The 19,999-nt window shown below is 31.8% G+C and overlaps 2 protein-coding genes across 3 annotated transcripts; one reads left to right on the plus strand and one right to left on the minus strand.

The window, feature by feature from the left end:
- Window positions 1–9,347: 9,347 nt before the first annotated feature.
- On the plus strand, window positions 9,348–12,632 carry LOC120197066. 2 transcript variants are annotated; one of them, XM_039198721.1, is made up of 6 exons: window positions 9,348–9,501; window positions 10,320–10,373; window positions 10,495–10,567; window positions 10,707–10,747; window positions 12,189–12,248; window positions 12,355–12,632. In XM_039198721.1, exons 1-6 carry the CDS (start codon window positions 9,436–9,438, stop codon window positions 12,403–12,405), a joined length of 345 nt encoding a protein of 114 aa, XP_039054652.1. In that variant the 5' UTR covers window positions 9,348–9,435; the 3' UTR covers window positions 12,406–12,632. The 2 variants fall into 2 exon arrangements, with proteins under 2 accessions (XP_039054652.1, XP_039054702.1); XM_039198771.1 differs by having other exon boundaries at window positions 10,320–10,370.
- Window positions 12,633–12,782: 150 nt separating this feature from the next.
- Window positions 12,783–14,365, minus strand: LOC120197235 (10 kDa chaperonin, mitochondrial-like). Its single transcript, XM_039198859.1, has 3 exons — window positions 14,198–14,365; window positions 13,976–14,115; window positions 12,783–13,038 (listed from the first exon to the last, which is right to left on the minus strand). The coding sequence occupies exons 1-3, from the start codon at window positions 14,300–14,302 to the stop codon at window positions 12,990–12,992; spliced, it is 294 nt and encodes a 97-aa protein (XP_039054790.1). The 5' UTR covers window positions 14,303–14,365; the 3' UTR covers window positions 12,783–12,989.
- Between the last annotated feature and the right edge of the window lie 5,634 nt (window positions 14,366–19,999).

Consider the following 19,999-nt stretch of genomic DNA (forward strand, 5'->3'; position numbering starts at 1 on the left):
GAATGAGAAATTGAATGGGTATGAGATGTTATCATAAATAGAAATTTTAATTTATGAAGGTTTCATGATTGACATGTGTGGTATTCAAATTTTGTAACAGATATGATTACGACATTTATGTGATAATGCGGATGGAATCGATCGGTTCTACAAGGGCAACTGGTGATTTTGTAAGTGGAATTAAAATTAGTTTGCGGTTAAATTGTTAAAAGTCGTAGATTGAATGCTATGGTTTACAATACTTAACGTACTGACAATTTGAATATAGTTTGTTGGAGATTAGGATCGTATGTGAATATTAAACGATCTCGTAAGCCACAATCAAAATAAACTAAGAGATGAGATGACAAAAGTTGTCATGACACACAAGAATAACAAAATGAAGCGATGATGTAAATGTAGGGTTAATTTTGTATAAGATTTATAATTTTGTATACGATTTATAATTTTGTATGTGAATGTAATTATGTATGAGATGAGAAAATTTAGCAATAGGTTGTTGTACATGTTTCTTATACACAGTAAGAGTCATGTTGATAATTACGATATATGGAGATCGTTTTCTGTATTATTCCAAATGTCACTAACATAACTGTCATCATGTGCGGGACTAAATGACCATTCCATATTTAGGTATGTACAATAACTACAAAATTCAATAACTTTAAAGTAATAGGTAAATTTACAATGTAGGTGGTAAAAATAGACTTTTTTAATGAAAAAATTAATAAACACAAAGATTTTTTTCCAACATTTTGTCCAGTATGGTTCCCAAAGGTAAAGTTTCCAAAAAAGTGTGTTGATACATTTATTATAAGTGTCTATCCTAAAAATATCGAAGCCAATTCTTATGAAGTAATAGGTAAAATATATCGGTTTAATGAGAGAATATGTAAACATATGTGTCTCTACAGTTATAAAAAGTATTGATCCAAAAACATCGAAACTCATAATTATAATGTAATAGGTAATTTTTCAATGTAACCGGTATAAATATACCGGTTTTATGAGAGAATAGGTCTACATAATGTATCGACACTTGTGAAATTTGTGTCGATACTTTTTTCCAGAATGAATGCCCAAAATGGGTGCACGCATAAAGTGTCGATACATTTATAAAAAAGTATCTATCCCAAAAAAATCGAAACCCATAATTATAATGTAATAGGTAATTTTTCAATGTAACCGGTATAAATATACCGGTTTTATGAGAGAATTACATAATGTATCGACAGTTGTGGAATTTGTGTCGATATTTTTTGTCCAGAATAAATACCCAAAAGGGATGCACACATAAAGTGTAGATACATTTATAAAAAGTATCAATCTTAAAAACATCGAAACCCATAATTATAATGTAATAGGTAATTTTTCAATGTAACCGATATAAATATATCGGTATAAATATACCGGTATTATGAGAGAATAGGTCTACATAATGTAGCGACACTTGTGGAATTTGTGTCGATACTTTTTTTCCAGAATGAATGCCCAAACTAAGTGCACGCATAAAGTGTCGATACATTTACAAAAAGTATTGATCCCAAAAACATTGAAAGCCATAATTATAATGTAATAGGTAATTTTTTAATGTAATCAGTATAAATATACCGGTTTTAAGAGAGAATTGGTCTACATAATGTATCGACACTTTTTATATTTGTTTCGATACTCCTTGTCCAGAATGAATGCCCAAACTAGGTGCACGCATAAAGTGTTGATACATTTATAAAATGTATCAATCCCAAAAACATCGAAACCCATAATTATAATGTAATATGTATTTTTCAATTTAAACAATATAAATATACCGGTTTTAAGAGAGAATATGTGTACATAATGTATCGACATTTTTTAAATTTGTGTCGATACTTTTTGTCCTGAATGAATGCCCAAACTAAGTGCACGCATAAAGTGTCGATACATTTATAAAAAGTATCAATCCCAAAAACATCGAAACCCATAATTATAATGTAATAGGTCATTTTTCAATGTAACCGGTATAAATATATCGGTTTTAAGAGAGAATAGGTCTACATAATGTATCGACACTTTTTAAATTTGTGTCGATACTTTTTAAATTTTGCGTTTTTGTTTTCCCTTCATTATTTATAGATTATAATCGATACAACCTCCAGATTGAAAAACCCTAAACCTAAAGGCAAAAGAGAACTCTTCAACTCCGACGAATACCAACGTTCTCATAACAGTTACGATAAGATATTCAGGTAAAATTATTGATGTTTTGCCATAAATTAGGGTTTGATTGATTTCCAGATTGGACTCTTTTTTTCTCTTTAATTTGTTTGTGTATTTTCCTTAATGTGTTTGTGTTTTTTCGTTAATGTGTTTGTGTTCCAATGTAACAGCATCCACACCCAAAATGGCTCCAAAACGTCAGCGTCAGATGCGCGATATTTCTTAATGCTCTTCTCAACCAAGCTCTTCTCAACGACAACCTCCTTTTCAATCAATCACTTTTTTTGATCAAATCAGGTCGTTCGAAACTCTGAACTTTAGATCCGATGAGGAGAAAGATAGATGGAAGAGGAGTTTCAAAGTAAGGAAGATTAATCCTGAACGTGTCATTGACCTTAGTTTCTTGTTCGATGATAAATATGGTTTTAGTTTTAAATCCACATTTACATCTTGGGGTTGACTTGAATTCCTTGGTGTAGAACCAAAATATTACCCCAACCTAGTTGGAGTATTCTACAACAATGTTTCCTTCCAGCGTGAGCCTAATAAGAGTAATATAATAGGAATTAATACTCATGTCATGGGGAATGATATATATATATATATCTTGATACTATTGCGGAGGGTATAGGTGTATAGAATAAAGGGGATTCATATGAAAATAATTTAGTTACTACAATACAACGGGTTGCTAGACCAATTTACCTAGATGTAGAGTCGAGAATGTTTCACAAAATGCTCACTTGGTTTATTTGGCCTACTGGGGGAAAACATTCAACGATTCGAGACAGCGATTATTGGTGGATAACATCAACCATGTACTTGATAAACTACATTTGTTGTCTGACCATTTTCTATTCATTTGGGTAAGATGAATGTCATTACACTTTGCTAACTTTTATTTGTCTAAGATTCCTACATATTTATGCTCGACTGTTTGTGAACATGATCAACCAAAGTGCAAAGAAGACGATAATGTTACATACTAAAAAGATCTCAATGATGTTTGGAACGTGTTTCTTGATTTTAACGACCTAAATACACTGTTGGTCGATGATTCAGCGTAAAAAATGATTTATAATTCGGTAAGTTGCATTTATGCAATATGTTTTTCTAGTTAAAGAGGTGTTCATACATTGATTGATTAACAATTTATGTGTTTATACAGAAATACAATTACATATGTCCACATCCCTTCGATGTTGCTTCCCATTCGGACGACAATGCTCTAGGTATGACACAAATTTATTCTTTCTTATGCGAGTTTAGTTTCTTGTTAGTAAAATTCCACCTCATTAGTTTGATAATTGAAATTATTTATATATGTCCTCAGAAAAAGGCGGTAACATACGAGAGTATTTGGAAAATTTGTTGAAGGCGCCTAATGTTCCAGACTTCGTTAGAAATAACCCTTTTTCATCGGATTAATTTCGTTGTGGGTACATTATTTGAACATTGTTATGTACACATTTGTTGTGTATGCATGTTTTTGTTTGATTATATTGTGTGTATATTTTCATTCGATTCAAAAATACTATAACATATAACACAGTAACTGTGTATTTTAATATTCCATAGTATAACATGTTATTTATATGGTAAATATTATGACAAGTGTGACTACCCCATCAAGTCACAACTCAGCTTTGAACTGAATCAATATTGTCTTTTACCCGCTTGATGGTTCATAACGCATGTTACTTGAACAATATGAATCAATTATACAATTTCCATGTTCAATTTAACAATGCATTTCAAGTTCATTTCATATGTAATTGGAGTTTGAATTTAAATTTCAATTTGAGTTTGAATTTCAATATAAATTTCGGCTCCACTATAAATATTAGCCTAAGCCTTTGTTCTATCCAAACAACGACTTACTCAATGGAAGCATCGGGAGTGTTTTAAATTTCATTTCTAAGGTAACAAATTACCTTTTCCAAAACTTATTAACTTAGACAATATGCATGTTATCATTGATTAATCCTAATTTCCATTGTTTTTTTCCAACTTTAAATGCGAGGGATCCCGACCATCGTAATTTTTTATTAACAAGAAGGAAGATTGGTTATCCGAAGAATACCTTCCGGATACTATCCATTTCAGCCAGCTCACTGAGGTAGGTTAACCCTAAATCGAAACCGTCTTAGCCAAACATACTTGATGTAGAAGCAGCTGCATATTTAAAATCTCAATGGTGATGCATTTGGTTCTCAAACAGTTAAAGAGTCAGAAACGGTTCGAACGTATGATCTGGGTGGTATACGGGAAATGCAACAAATGGCAAATAAAAATACAGATAATTGAGGCTTACAACTTGTAATAATAACAAAAATAATTGAATGGTACACATGTATAAACTATCGATACTTTGCTAAATTAACAATATAAACGGTAAAATTCTACTGGTGCAATGATAATAGGCGTATATTACAAGCGTTTGAACTTGTCATTTACGACTATTTTCATTATACCGGATAACTTTTATCCGTTTACATTGTTAATTGTACCGGGGTTTACGCTTTACGTGTGTATCTTCCATTATTAAACATTATTATTAAAAGATCTAGCGTTTAATTCTCGAGAATTTTTTGATGCATTTTGTTGCATTACCCCGTGTAACACCCAAATCATAAGTCTGAAATATTTTCGATGCTTTAAATGTTTGAGAACCAAATGGATCGCCTTCAAGATTTTAAATATGCAACTGCTTCTACATTAGCTATGTTCTCTCAGATGGTTTCGATTTACGGTTATCTTATCTTCGTGAGCTGGATGAAATGGATAGTATTCGGAAGGCATTCTTCGCCTTTCCAGTCTTCCTGCTTGTTACTCAAAATTATGATGGTCAGGATTTCCCTCGTATTTCATTTAGGTTGATTGCTCCGAATATATAATGACATTTGATCTCTGAATCGTTGTTGGTTGATTGGTCGGGCTTTTATATCCATATTTACAACTATTTTCATTATATCGGAGAACTTTTATCCATTTACATTGGTTGGGCTTTTATATCCATATTTGCTTCTCTGTATACCGAGACATATGAGGATTGTTGAAATATCAATACTAGTTATTAATGTATTTTATAACTACGTGCAAATGTATCGAAACAAATTATTAAAGAATTGTTTCAGTAATCTCCAGAATGAATGCCCAACCGAGGTACACGAATAAATTGTCGATACATTTATTAAAAGTATCGATCCAAAAAATATCGAATAAGATAATTATAATGTAATAGGTAATTTTTCAATGTAACTGGTATAAATATACCGGTTTTATTTGAGAATAGGTCTACATAATGTATTAACACTTTTTAAATTTGTGTCGATACGTTTTGACCAGAAAGAATGCCCAATGGGGTGTACGAATAAAGTGTCGATACATTTAAAATTGTATCGATCCCAAAAACATCGAAACCGATAATTATAATGTAATAGGTAACTTTACAATGTAACCGGTAGAAATATACCGATTAATTAGAAAATAGGTCTACATAATGTATCGACACTTTTTAAATTTGTGTCGATACGTTTTGATCATAATGAATGCCCAACGAGGTGCATGAATAAAGTGTCGATACATTTATAAAATGTATCGATCCCAAAAACATCAAATAAGATAATTGTAATGTAATAGGTAATTTTTCAATGTAACCGGTATAAATATACTGGTTTTATGTGAGGTCTATATAATGTATCGACACTTTTTAAATTTGTGTTGATACGTTTTGACCAGAAAGAATGCCCAACGGGGTGTACGAATAAAGTGTTGATACATTTATAAAAAGTATCGATACATTTATAAAAACTATCGATCACATAAACATCGAAACCGATAAATATCATGTAATAGGTAAATTTCCAATGTAACCGGTAGAAATATATCGGTTAATTAGAAAATAGGTCTACATAATTTATCGATACGTTTTAAAGTTGTGTCGATACTTTTTTAAATTACGCGTGTTTTTTCCCTTCATTACTTATATGTAACGTTATACAAACCTGAAATCAACAAACCCTAAAGGCAGAATAGAACTCTTCCACTCCGACGAATACCAGCGTTAATAACAGTTACGATCAGTTCTTCATGTAAATTTATCGATATTATGGTATTCAAATTAGTTTTTGATTGATTTCCAGATTGAACACTTTCTTTCCCAATGTGTTCGATATGTATGTTATTGAAACCCTAAGTTTTTAGAATATTAGTCTTCAGAAAGAGGGGTTAGGTTTTAAAGTTTGCTATTTTTGAATGGTTATAGGTTGAAAGTTCAATCTTTGTTCGCAAAGATGATGACCTTCAAATGGAGCCCCAGAGTATCAATATTAAAGAAAATCGAAAGCGACCAGTAAGTATCAATGTATTCATGTAATTGTTCTTGAAATAGTAATTGGATTAAAGTATTTAATCAATTTTAATTGATTCAAACCTCTACAGTCTGATTGAATGAGAAAGGATAAAGGAAGTTCATAATCATGTTGACTGTATAGCCAATAAAACCCCTTGGTAAGCTAAGAATTGGTAAGGTACGCTCTTTTTTAGGGTTTAGGGTTTAGAGCCCTCCAACGTAAGGAGTGCATGATTGAACATTACGTATAATAGTTGTATTAAGTTGTTGAAGAATTGTTCTTAATTTTATATAAGGATAGTTGTAATGATATACGTTCACGTTTCGGGACCAATTAGTTAGATGCATGCAGTACCCTATATCCTCGAGGCAGAGCACAAGAAATATGGCACTTAAAGATTTACCAATAGCGGTAGCTTTTTCTCTGCATGAAAAATAAACGTAGATTCAACTTTGCAATTATGCCTATACTGCTGAAGAGAATATGCTAAATGATAAGATTTGCACACAATTGCGAGAAATATGCCAAGAACACAATTTGTGCTTAGCATAAGGGATAACAAATTTGATAACCCTCTGTATTTCCCTATCCCCATCGGTGACAACTAAATTAGGCGATTTATTCATCATGGCTTTTAAAAAATTTTGTAGCACCCACTTGTAATATTGGGACGTCTCATCAACGATTATGGCAGTAGCAAACACAATTGTGTTATGGTGATGATTGACACCGACAATAGGCATAATTGGCCGACTATACAAATTATCTTTGTACGTTGTGTCGAATGCAATTACATCACGAAGCATGTATAATCTGATCTCGATGTAGAATCCGACTAGATAAGATTATGTAATGCCCCTGATTCGTCTATCGAGTATGTCATAAAAAACCCGAGATCATCATGTTTCTTATAATCAAAGTAAGCAACAAGCGCATTCACATCCCCATCGACAATTTCCTTTGCTTTACCTCTTTAAAGTGCATTATAGAGCTCTTTATGTATAAATCCAACATTATGATAGCCCATGCTTGCTGCGTTAAATAGTTCATTACTTGTGACGTGCCAACACCAACCTCTTTCAATGTTGTTGCCTCATCAATAGCAGCCTTACTTACAGCTCTATTAGAATGCATAAATGGTGTCATAGCAGGTGTACACAATGCATGATTATGTTTCTGATAAGACTTACTTATAACCTAGTGATCGTTTGTATTTGTTGTTGTAAGTATGACTCTAGCCTTGCACCCTGTCCTTGTGACTGGCGTATGAGCACGTTGACGATCAACAATATTGACTTTTGATACTCAAAACCCTTCTTTGGAACAACAAAATTCTTGTGTCTTCACATTCCCTTCCACGTCAAGCCGTGTTGTTCCCCGACGTGCACTAAACCCATGTTCCCATGCGAATCCCTTGTAAAAGTACCAAGCTTGATCACGTGAAGAGAATAGATGACCAACCAATCTGTCAGATTCATCAACATTATGTACTTCATGGAATTCCTCGGTTAGCTTAACATTGTCTGCATCAGTATGATCCATGACAAAAAAATTGTTGTGCAAGTTCAGTGGTCCCAACAGGAGTTGATAGAGATGTAAGTAAAGGTTCATTGAACAACATGTTTCAGTTGTGCTTTCAATATGATGTGGTATTGGTAGTGGTAGTTGAAGGGTATGTACAACATTAAATTCGTAGGGCATATTTAGGTATGTACAATAACCACAAAATTTAATAACTTTAAAGTAATAGGTAAATTTACAATGTAGGTGGTAAAATTAGACATTTTTAATTACAAAATTAATAAACACAAAGATTTGTTTCCAACATTTTATCCAGTATGGTTCCCAAACATAAAGTTTCCAAAAAAAAGTGTGTCGACAAATTTATTGTAAGTATGGATCCTAAAAACATCGAAGCCAATTATTATAAAATAATAAGTAAAATATATCGGTTTAATGAGATAATAGGTAAAAAATGTGTCGATACATTTTCTAAAAGTATCGACCCCAACAACATCGAAACCAATAATTATAATGTAATAGGTAAATTAACAATGTAATCGGTATAAATATACTGGTTAATTACAAAACAGGTAAACATATTGTATCGACACTTGTGGAATTTGTGTTGACGCTTATTATACAGAATGAATGCCCAAACGAGATGCACACATAAAGTGTCGATACATTTATTAGAAGTATCGATCCCAAAAACATCGAAACCGATAATTATAATATAATAGGTAAATTTACAATGTGATCGATATAAATATACCGGTTCTATGAGAGAATAGGTCAACATTATGTATCGACACTTTTTAAATATATGTCGATACTTTTTTCCATCATGAATTCCCAACGAGGTACACACATAAAGTTTTGATACATTTAAAATTGTATCGATCCCTAAAATATCGAAACTGATAATTATAATGTAATAGGTAAATTTGTAATGTTACCGGTATAAATAAACCGGTTTAGTTGAAAAACATGTCAATATAAACGCTACCTATTATATTATATAAATGTTACCTAATATGTTATTGTACTTAATAATATTTCTGGTTAAATTCCTATTTTATTATATAAACGATACCTATTACATTATATAAGCGTTACCTAATATGTTATTAAACTTGATGATATTTCTAATTACATAATATAACATAACCGATTTAAATTTTATGATCACATATTTTACCCAACATTTTTTAGCCGCCCTACAGCATAACTTCCCGAAAAAGTGTTTGAAATCTGTCTTCCCTTATTATTATTCCCGGGACAATTTGGCCATAAAAGAGCCAGAATCGTACTTGTAATTTACCTTTGAGTCAAAACGAGATACAAAAGCCCAAGGATTTTTCTCAAACAGCTGGGAGACATGGATGAACAAGAATTTCGGCGCCTTCTCGATCTCTTCCCTGTTGTTCGATCTCGTGATTATCATGTAAATAACAAAACCCCTCTTTTTTAATTTTATTCTATAATAAATCCTTTGTTGTTAGTTTATCTATGGCTCTGACATCGTTATTTTGCTTCAATTTGGCTTTTTTTCCCCTTTCCGCCGGGAAATGATAATAAGCTTAAGGATTGTGAGTTTCGTTAGTTTCGCGTTGTAAAACATTCAGAAAGATCCTCGCTGTGTTTCAGTGCTATAATAATATTAAGCTTATTGTATGTTTAAATCAGTGTTATTTGTTGATTGTGACTTTTTGTTTTGGTTTCATCATCAGTATTGGGCTTATTGTAAAGCTATTTTTGTCTCTCTGTGTGTTCATGCCCCTGCAGAGTATTGTAATAGATGCTTATGGGTTTTTTGCGGGACTTACGATTTTAGGTGCTGCTTGGTATGGAGGATTGAAGATGGGAAATTTTTTTAAATCTAATGGTTAAGCTACTAAGTAGTAATGTGGTTGTGGATCTTAATCATTTGATTAATTATTTTTGCATCCTTCAAACCAAGGCAAACAAAGCCAAAGAGTTGATATCATTGCTCAAAGTTGGTAAAGTGATGCTTTTTTAACCTTTTTAAATGTTTAATGTCCTCACTACTGAATAGGAAAAGGTCTGATATTGATGCTTGGTTTTAGTTGCATTCGTAAAATGTTTCACTTGTGGCGGTTTTCTAGTGTAAGGATCTAGTAGCTGGTTTTGATAATTATGAACAGTTGATTCATGCAATAATGTTGACACTAATGACTGCGTTCATTCTGATACGAAGTTTCTAATGTCGTTCTTGTTTGCAATTATCTCTAAAAATTTCAGGCTGAGTCAGCTTCATCGAGACAAGCAGCTTCTTGTTCAGCATCAAATGAGGTGGTATTTACTAAAACTAATTGATCCACTTCCTCCCTCTTCTATAGTCGATCAATTTTTGTAATATCCCGTTGAATTGTATCTGTAATATGCTAGCTTGTCATGTTTTTCATTTGCTAAACAGATTAAGGACTGGCAAGATGCATGGCATGATGGTGAAAGAAAAGAAACAGAGAATCAAGGAACTGATCTGCATGGTAAGTTGTTACACAGTCTTTACAATAAAGCGTCTCTGTGAAACTGTATGGATAAGAGTTTTGATCTGTCATCAATCGATCAATTTGTATGTCACAGTTTGGGAAATAATGTATCACTTAACTATTATTATTTTGACAGGTAAATTCTGGCAGAAGCTGAAGTTGACAGCTGAGAAGAAGGTATGCCTAAAGTATAAAGACTCCAGTTAAATAAAATTTTCAGTGTCTAAATTGTTTATGATGTAGAAGTTTCTGAGGCGCTGATGAAATCACTTAGTACCGGAATATAAATATATGAAATTAAACTGGTAAGTGGTAACTTGAATGATTTACTGTGGATCTGATGAGGCAGAATCATTTTTATTTTCTTCCACTGAAATCACTAAGTAGTAATGCTTAGCAAAAATCATTTAGATGTTATGACTAATTTCATTGACTTTGATGCTTTATATTGTTTTTTAGAGAGCTTTTGATATGAGAGAACCTTTATTGCTCTACTGTTCAAAATAGGGATGGGCATGGGACCTGAACCCGACGGGTTCCGACCCAATGATCCGATTGAGTCGGGGTTTTTTTTAAAAATCGGGTTCGGTTCGGATCAAGTTTTTTAAAGGTGATGTTCGGGTTGGGTCGGATTCGTATTTAGGGTGAAAAATACTCAACCCGACCCGACACGAAAAAATATTTAATTTTACCTTATATATTTAGGAATAAATACAATAATACCCCCTATATATATTTTTTTTCGATTAAATCACTATTTTTATTGAATAAAAAAATATTTTTATTATTTTGGGTCGGATTGGATCGGGTTGGTATTTTATCTCAAAAAATTGGGTCGGATGGAGGGTATATATTTTTCGGGTCAGGTCGGGTGAATGATGTTAACTTTTCGGGTCGGGTAGGCCAAAACCTGACCCATGCCCATCCCTAGTTCAAAATGCATAGTGATAATTAGGTTTTTGATCTCTATGTGCTCTTTTTGGGAATAATTCTCTCATTTTGAATAACCGTTGATGCATAATAGCGCCACCCGTTGCTAGAGAGATAGGGCTTCCCCCTTACAGACTAAAAGTTTAGGTTACTATCTGCCTCTACAGAAGAGGTGTACATATGTAGTGCCTGGAGGTCATATAGATCGAACCTGGAGCAATATGAATTAAAGTCCTACTGCATGCCTCTACAGATTAGGTGTATATATGTAGTGCCTGGAGGTCATATAGATCGAACCTGGAGCTGTATGAATGAAAGTCCGACCCACAGCTGCTGGTGTTCTGCAATGTCTTTCTCGGATAGATATTAACAGGGGGAAAAGGAAATTTGAATCAAACCTTTTCTTTGTATTAGCCAACAGTTATTTGTGTTGCAATTTCATGCCAAATCAACCATAAAAGAGCCTTTGCAAATTAAATGGCTCTTGCCTGTAATTCCTAATGTTATCACATGTTCTTTAGGTTTTGAAGATCTTGTGGGATATTTTTGTTGAGCTGCTGATTGTAAATCACTGTTGTCATCATAAATTTTTGTGTTACTGTGATACAGTTCCTATGCTTAATAACAATGTGTTCGGAAGAATTTAATCATGACTGACAGATTAATTGCTACTTGTTAACTGCTCTAGGTTGGTGCAGCAGAGGCAGAAAAATTTTGCAAGGCTTTTCAACACGTTCACATGAAACTTGTACGTCTATTTTAGTTATCCCAACATAACCATTAAATATCTTTAGCATTAGTTTCCAATTCCGACATTTGATCGGGTGATATCGCAAAACTTTAATCATTTGCAGGTGTATGAGGGGCTGAGTTTTGAAGCTGCTCAGAAGATCCTCAACTCATGAAACTGCTGAAAAGCTCCATGGCGAGTACATGTTTTATATTGTTAGGGTATTTCTGTCTGTTGGAATCTTATTAACGAGGTTGAAGAATCTGTTTTGGCAGAAGTTTGTCATCAAAACCATTCTTGTTGTTCATTGTTAAATGAGTTTCGTCCTAGTTTACAGCCATTCTCAATGTAACCTACTTTCAAAAGATTAAGCAAGTTGAAGTATAGACTTTTGATTTCAAACTCGGTTGTATATGCTCATTCAAATTGATGAAGAGCTTTAGGCATTTGCCCATAATTTTTTGGTAACTCATTGTTAAATTTGAGGCATTTATGCCATATAAGCTTACTCATCATGCTTTTTGTGCAACTATAGAGCTTTCAATTGTGTTCACATGAAAATTCCAATGAATAACTTAAGGCGGCATACGCCGAAATGTAAGAAGAGATTATTGATGGAAGATCGCAAGCAACATTTCCTTTTTCCCATCCAAAACGCCTCCAAACAAATAAAGTCTTAAGCATACTGTAAAATAGTAGTCTCCTAAAGGTAAACATATTTGAATTAGAGAATCCAATTCTCCGGTCCCAAGCTGCAAATCAGTCGTGAAGGGTTCCCAAGATATCATCATCTCTATATAGGTGGTACCTGAAACAATTGGTTGAGAATAAAATAAAGTTAAAACCGAAAAAGAAACCCGTCTAACTTTTCCCTAAATTTTTTAGGCATAAGTCGTACACATGTTCAAAAATGTCACAAAAATGAAGAATACATACACCACAGTTCATAAAATGTTATCATGTTAGCAGAAACCTAGTTGGTAACACCAACGGCATGCAAAGCTTCAGTCAAATAAAGGCAAATTGCGATACAAAGCATAGATAAATATAATTACTTTTATCATCTATCAACAGCAGGTAAAGACTCCGGTTTGGTCTCACTCACCCTACTATATCTAGATTTCCAACTCATGATATTTTAAACGATTGAGGAATCAAAGTTTTGACTGCAGGCCATAATCCACAATATCGATGACTAATTGTCAAAACAATTAGTAGTAAAGTAAGATAAAAACCAGGCATGATACCAAACACATGCCGAGGGTCATGATTGCCTAATGACCTTGGTAACCTGTTTAACGAACCTGGTTCCAGAGTTTTTCAATTGGTGGTGGTGCTGGAAAATCGTAGGAAAGATCTAACTTCACCATCCTAGAGGCACAATAACCTTAAACAAGATAGTACACCCTTTAATATATACACATATATTTCCATGGTAATGACAAATGAGGTAAATCTACTAGAGGAATTACTACCATCTCTATGTATTTTAGGCTAAGCTAACTTAATTTTTCACCTTAAGTTGTTCACAAGAAAAAGAAATCATTTCATAGAAACACCATACAAAATATAATATGCGTTACTGATTCAAATAGCAATAATAACTGGGAATGGGTTGAACCCATTTCCTGTCAAAGGGAGTAAACCATTTAACGCTTCAAACAATTCTTATATATTCACAAACAACAACAGAAAAAAGAACAGTTAACGAAGTTTGAGAAGGGCTAAATAAAAGATGGACTAACTCTTTTTCACCAAGCTTGACTTCAGTGCCTCCATATTCAGGCAAAAGGACTGTATCCCCTTCCTTCAGATTAACTGGAATATGCTTCCCATCTCTATCTCGTGCTCCTGGTCCAACTGCTACCACTTTACCAGAGTTTAACTGCAAAAATACAAAAACGATAAAAATTAGGACAAAATAACAAGAACCCAAGGTCAGTGAATTGAAAGGTTGAATTAAGAACCTTGGGAGTCTTCTCAGGGAGCAAGATTCCAGAGTTGGTTTTGGAAGGAGGGATTATTTTCTCAACCAAAATGCGATTAAATGAAGGAATCAAACGCTTTGCCATGTTTGTTCTGAGAGAAAAGGTTAAGGAAACGAGCTGCTTTATGCGATGGAATAGGCTGACAGGGAATGAATTTGAAATATATATATATATGTGTGTGTGTGGAAAGAGTTAGGGTTTATGATGATTTAGGGTTTCGTTGAATTACGAAAATGACCTCCCTACCTCAACCTTTAGAAGACTCTAGACTATGAGACGCAACTCGAACCTGGCCGGTTTTGATCCGATCTTGTTAGATTGGATTCTTTAAAAATAAATAGATTTTGGTCGGGTTTATAAAAGATAAGTAAAGATCAAATTTGATTCGAAAATAGACTGAAAAGTACTCGATTCGACTATAAAAATAATATAATTATAACTTATATATTTATGAATAGATGTAATAAGATATATTTATATTATTTTTCACTTAAATACTTATTTTATCAAATAAATTTAATATGTATATATATATATTCGATCGGATCAAATTTTGAATTAGATAAAATCATCCTAAATTGAATAAAAAACTCCAAAAGAACGAAAATACGTGTTCTAATGACTATAAAACTCATTATCGAAAAATATACGAGAATAAAAACGAAACTTTATCAATCAAAATAATATTATTTGAGCCAAAGTTACTGTTGATATTTATATGAATATCTATACTATTAAATTTGTACTAAACTTCAACTTAATTGATTTTTAAGTATTAATAATAGGATAAAGTATACAAATGGTCACTGAACTTTTTAAATATTTGCATTTAGGTCCCCTAAGTTTTAAAACTTGCAATACAATCACCAAACATTTAGTTCATTTGCAATATAGTCCCCGACGTAACGGTCATTTCATTGTCGTTAGGGTAAATTATATAAATGGTCATTGAATTTTTTAGGCGTTTGCATTAAGGTCCCCCAACTTTTAAAACTTACAACACAATCATTGATTACATTATAACCCTAAAAACAAAAATACTTCAATTATATTCAAAACCTCAAATTCCAAAATACTTCAATTACATGCCCAACCTCAAATTCATAATCCATTCTCAAAATTTGTCATAACAAACTAAACTTAAAGTAACAACCCTAAACCCTCAAAACATAATTGTTTCCATAAAATTTAACCAACTATAAGTGAACAATAAATAAATATGTTGGGTTTAGGGTTATATTGGACCTAAATACTCAATTCAGTTTATAAAATAGTTGACTCGAAATTTTTTCGATTTGAGTTTATAAAATTTAAATCAAGTCGAATTGAATTGAATTTTCAAGTTTCTGTTTAAATTTAATTATAAATATTTATCATATTATAATATTATTTGATTCTAATTCAGTTCAGTTTATAAAATAGTTGACTCAAAATTTTTTCGATTTGAGTTTATAAAATTTAAATCAAGTCGAATTTAATTTAATTTTGAGTTTCTGTTTAAATTTAAGGGTAAAGTATAGTAATGGTCACTGAGCTTTTCTAAAGCTTTCATTTAGGTCCCCCAACTTTTAAAACTTGTAATACAATCCCCCAACATTTAGTCCGTTTGCAATATGGTCCCCCAATATTTAGTCTGTTTGTAATATGGTCCCCGAAATAACAGACCGTTTGACACCGTTACTCTGTCGTTAGTACGTTTGCAATATGGTTAATGAACTTTTCAGGCGCTTGCATTTAGGTCCCCCCAACTTTTAAAACTTACAACACAATCCTTAATTTTATTCTAAACCCCCAAATTCATTTTCGATCTCAAATTTCCTTTTTCGCTTCTCTCTATTCATTTTCAGCGTAACTTTTCAGTCGGGGATGCATGGAAAATTCTAATATAACTTTGAATTATATGGAGGTGTTGACTTGAATAAGGGTCTATTGAGAGAAGACCCGATCAAATGACTATCGGGACCATCAACGATTTAAGGTATAATGTTATATACATGTCATCTCTGGTGAAGCATAGATGTTCGATGAAATGCTTGTTAGAAAAAAATAGGGTTAGAAATGCAGAGTTGACAAATACTATTAAGATGAACTAAGTATCATCGTTGAAATCACCAACAAAGCTGGAATTATTTTGTATAAATGACATAATAATTTCTTCATTTAATCCTTGTGGTTAAAGATTTTCTAACAGATGATCAAATATAATGAAATTCCAAACAACGCATTCACCTCTCAGTCTCTTTCGCTCACATGCACTCTCGTTTGGTTTTTGTTTTCAACTTTCCGCCATATAAAATTGTAAACCCAAGCAGTGCTCTGTCTTTCAGCTTTTTATTTACAAAAAAAATGGAGGATTGCTAGAACGCAACACCGGTTGCGTTTATTTCTTAGCCTCTCCCTTGCAAGAAGGTATTTATTTTCTCTTTTGGGCTATCTGGAAGTAAGCTTTTCCTCTTTCTCACTTTTCCATTTTCAGCTCGCATTGTGTGTTTTTTGTTGAAATTTTTATGTTTATGGAACTGCATGTCAATGATCTAGATATTCAGTGTTAGTTTCGAACCAAAACCATACATTTTTCTTTCTTTCTTCTTAATCAAAACTTTTAGTATTTCTTATGAAAGATATTCAGTCTATCAGAATAGAAGTGAAATAGGGTTCTATGCTAAATTTTTTTATCTTCTTTTTTGGTTTTTTTTAAATTAGGGAATTGGTTATGAGTATCGACATAGTGAAATCGAAAGGCTCAATTCGAAAGACTGATGGTACTAGTTTATTGGGAATTGTATTTATCCGATCTGTGGTTTTCGGCGTCATGTGAGCTCGTATTCTTTTTAATAAGTTCATGTTGATCATGGGACTGATATATAGTGAACGAATTGGATTTTTTTACATGTTTTTGAAATTTTACAGTTGAATTGCATTGAATTATAACTTTAGAAGAAAATTATGCATGCACACAACTCGAAAGGCATCATGACAGGGTAGTATATTTGGAGCAGCTACTTGACCATGTCATGATGCCTTTCGAGTTGGAAAGAGACTGAGAGGTGAATGCGATGTTTGGGATTTCATTATATTTGATCATCTGTTGGAAAATATTTAACTACAATGATTAAACAAATAAATTATTATATGTCATTTATACAAAATAATTCCAGCTTTATTGGTGACTTTCAACAATGATACTTAGTTCATCTTAGTAATATTTGTCAACTATGCATTTCTAACCCTATTTTTTTCTCACAAGCATTTCATCGAACATTTATGCTTCACCTGAGATGACATTTATTTAACATTACACCTTAAATCGTTGATGTTCCCGATAGTCCATTGGTCGGGTCTTCTCTCAATGGACCATTTTTCAAGTCAACTCCTCCACATAATTCAAAGTTATATTAGAATTTTCATGCATCCCCGACTGAAAAGTTACGCTGGAAATAAGAAGAGAGAATCGAAAAAGGAAATTCGAGATCGAAAATGAATTTGGGGTTTAGAATAAAATTAAGGATTGTGTTGCAAGTTTTAAAAGTTAGGGGACCTAAATGCAAAAAAGTTCAGTGACCATATTGCAAACGTACTAACGGCAGTGTAACGGCGTCAAACGGTCTGTTATTTCGGGGACCATATTGCAAACGGACTAAATGTTGTGGACTGTATTATAAGTTTTAAAAGTTGGGGGACCTAAATAAAAGCTTTAGAAAAGTTCAGTGACCATTACTATACTTTACCCTAAATTTAATTATAAATGTTTATAATACTATAATATTATTTTATTCTAATTTAAATAGTTTTTTAACCATATACAATACATATATTTCTTCATATTTTTTCCATATGTGATATACATATATCATACAGAGTTAAGAGACTTGACTCAAACTTAAAAATTAATCCACTAATTACTAAAAATTTTAAGATATTCGAGTTCTATTTATAAATCAATTTTAACTTGAATTTTTTTTAAGTTGAGTTTATGAAATTACAACTCAAAGTCAATTTGTATAAAAAATTTTGAATCAATTCAAGTCGAAAAATAATTTGTTTCAAATTGAATTAAGTATTTTTCACTTATAGTTGGTTAAATCTAACTTTTAAATCCTAAACCCAACATAATCACTTATTGTTATGGACCCAAAATGAACTAAATGTTGTTGATTATGTTGGGTTAATTGGTGGGGAAATTTAGGATTTAAGGTTATGCTTTGAGGGTTTACGGTTACTGCTTCAAGTTCAGTTTGTTGTGATAGATTTTGAGAATGTATTATGAATTTGGGGTTGGGCATGTAATTAAAGTCTTTTGGAATTTGAGGTTTAGAATATAATTGAAATATTTTAGAATTTGAGGTTTAGAATGTAATTGATGTTTATGTTGTAAGTTTTAAAAGTTGGGGACCTAAATGCAATCACCTGAAAAGTTCAATGACGATTTATATAATTTACCCTAACGACAATGAAACGATCATTACGTCGGGGACCATATTACAAACGAACTAAATGTTTGATGATTGTATTGCAATTTTAAAAGTTGGGATCTAAATGCAAGCATTTAAAAAATTTAACGACCATTTGTATACTTTACCCTTAATAATATTATGAAATCCATTGATACCTTAGTGATAAAGGGAAGGTTAAAAGATGTCCCAAAGATTTATACGTTGAAAAAAATATCAACATAGCTTAGTATTTTTTTAATGTGTGGTCACTTGAGCAATGTTTTCTGTCATTAATCGTTAGGGTGTTGATGTGATGGTCCACAATGCTAACGTGACAATCATTTGTGCTTAATGATGTGGACGATGACATGACATATGTACTAAATTGTTTTTTAATTTTGTTCAAAGGTCAAATTGAATTTTTTTAAAGTTCAAGGGTTTATTTAATTTGTTTTAAAAATAAAAAATATTTAAATTATGAGTATAAAATTATTCAAATATTTAAACAAATTAAGTATAAAAATAATGAAAATTAAAAAAAATTAAAAAATTGAATATTCATATTAAAAATACTAAAATTATTATAAAAATTTTAAAATAATTTGAATATATATCATAGGTTATAAAATTATGACTTATAAATTATAAAAAAATTAAAAATATTTTTAAAAAGATATATTATACATAACATATACTTGTAATCTATGATATACGTTATCATTTTATAAATATTTTTTAAATTTTTTTTAATTTATAAGTTATTATCTTATAACTTAGGATACATATTCAAATTTTTTTAAAATTTTTATAATAATTTTAGTATTTTGGCAAAAGGATATTCAATTTTTTTAATAACTTGATTTTTAGTTTTAGTTTTTTTATATTTAATTTTTTGAATATTTAAATAATTTTATATTCATAATTTTTTTACAAATTAAATAAGTCCTTGAAGTTCTTTAAAAATCAATTTGACCCTCGAACAAAACTAAAAAAATCATTTGTGTCTATCTTTCATGTCATCTGCCACCCCATCAGTCATAGTGGATTGTCACATCAACATCGTGGACTGCTATGTCAGCACTGTAATGGTCAACGACGAAAAACATTGGTCAAAGAGCCTTATTGAGTTTGTTTTCTGAGTTAGAGGGTCACATTGAGTGAGAGAAAATAGTACAAGGATCACATTGGATTTTTTTAAGGTACATGGGCTTGAGGTGTTTTTTTACCTAAAAGGAAATGTTAGTCATTACCTTTTATTAAAATTAAGATTCTTAATTAAGATTAAGAAGCCAGGAAAAGATATAAAGAAAGAAATCTATTGATCAAGCAAAAGGAGAGAGAGAGGGAT

Source organism: Hibiscus syriacus, unplaced genomic scaffold (genome assembly GCF_006381635.1).
Source record: "Hibiscus syriacus cultivar Baekdansim isolate YM2019G1 unplaced genomic scaffold, ASM638163v2 tig00000340_pilon, whole genome shotgun sequence".
NCBI classification, from domain to species: Eukaryota; Viridiplantae; Streptophyta; class Magnoliopsida; order Malvales; family Malvaceae; genus Hibiscus; species Hibiscus syriacus.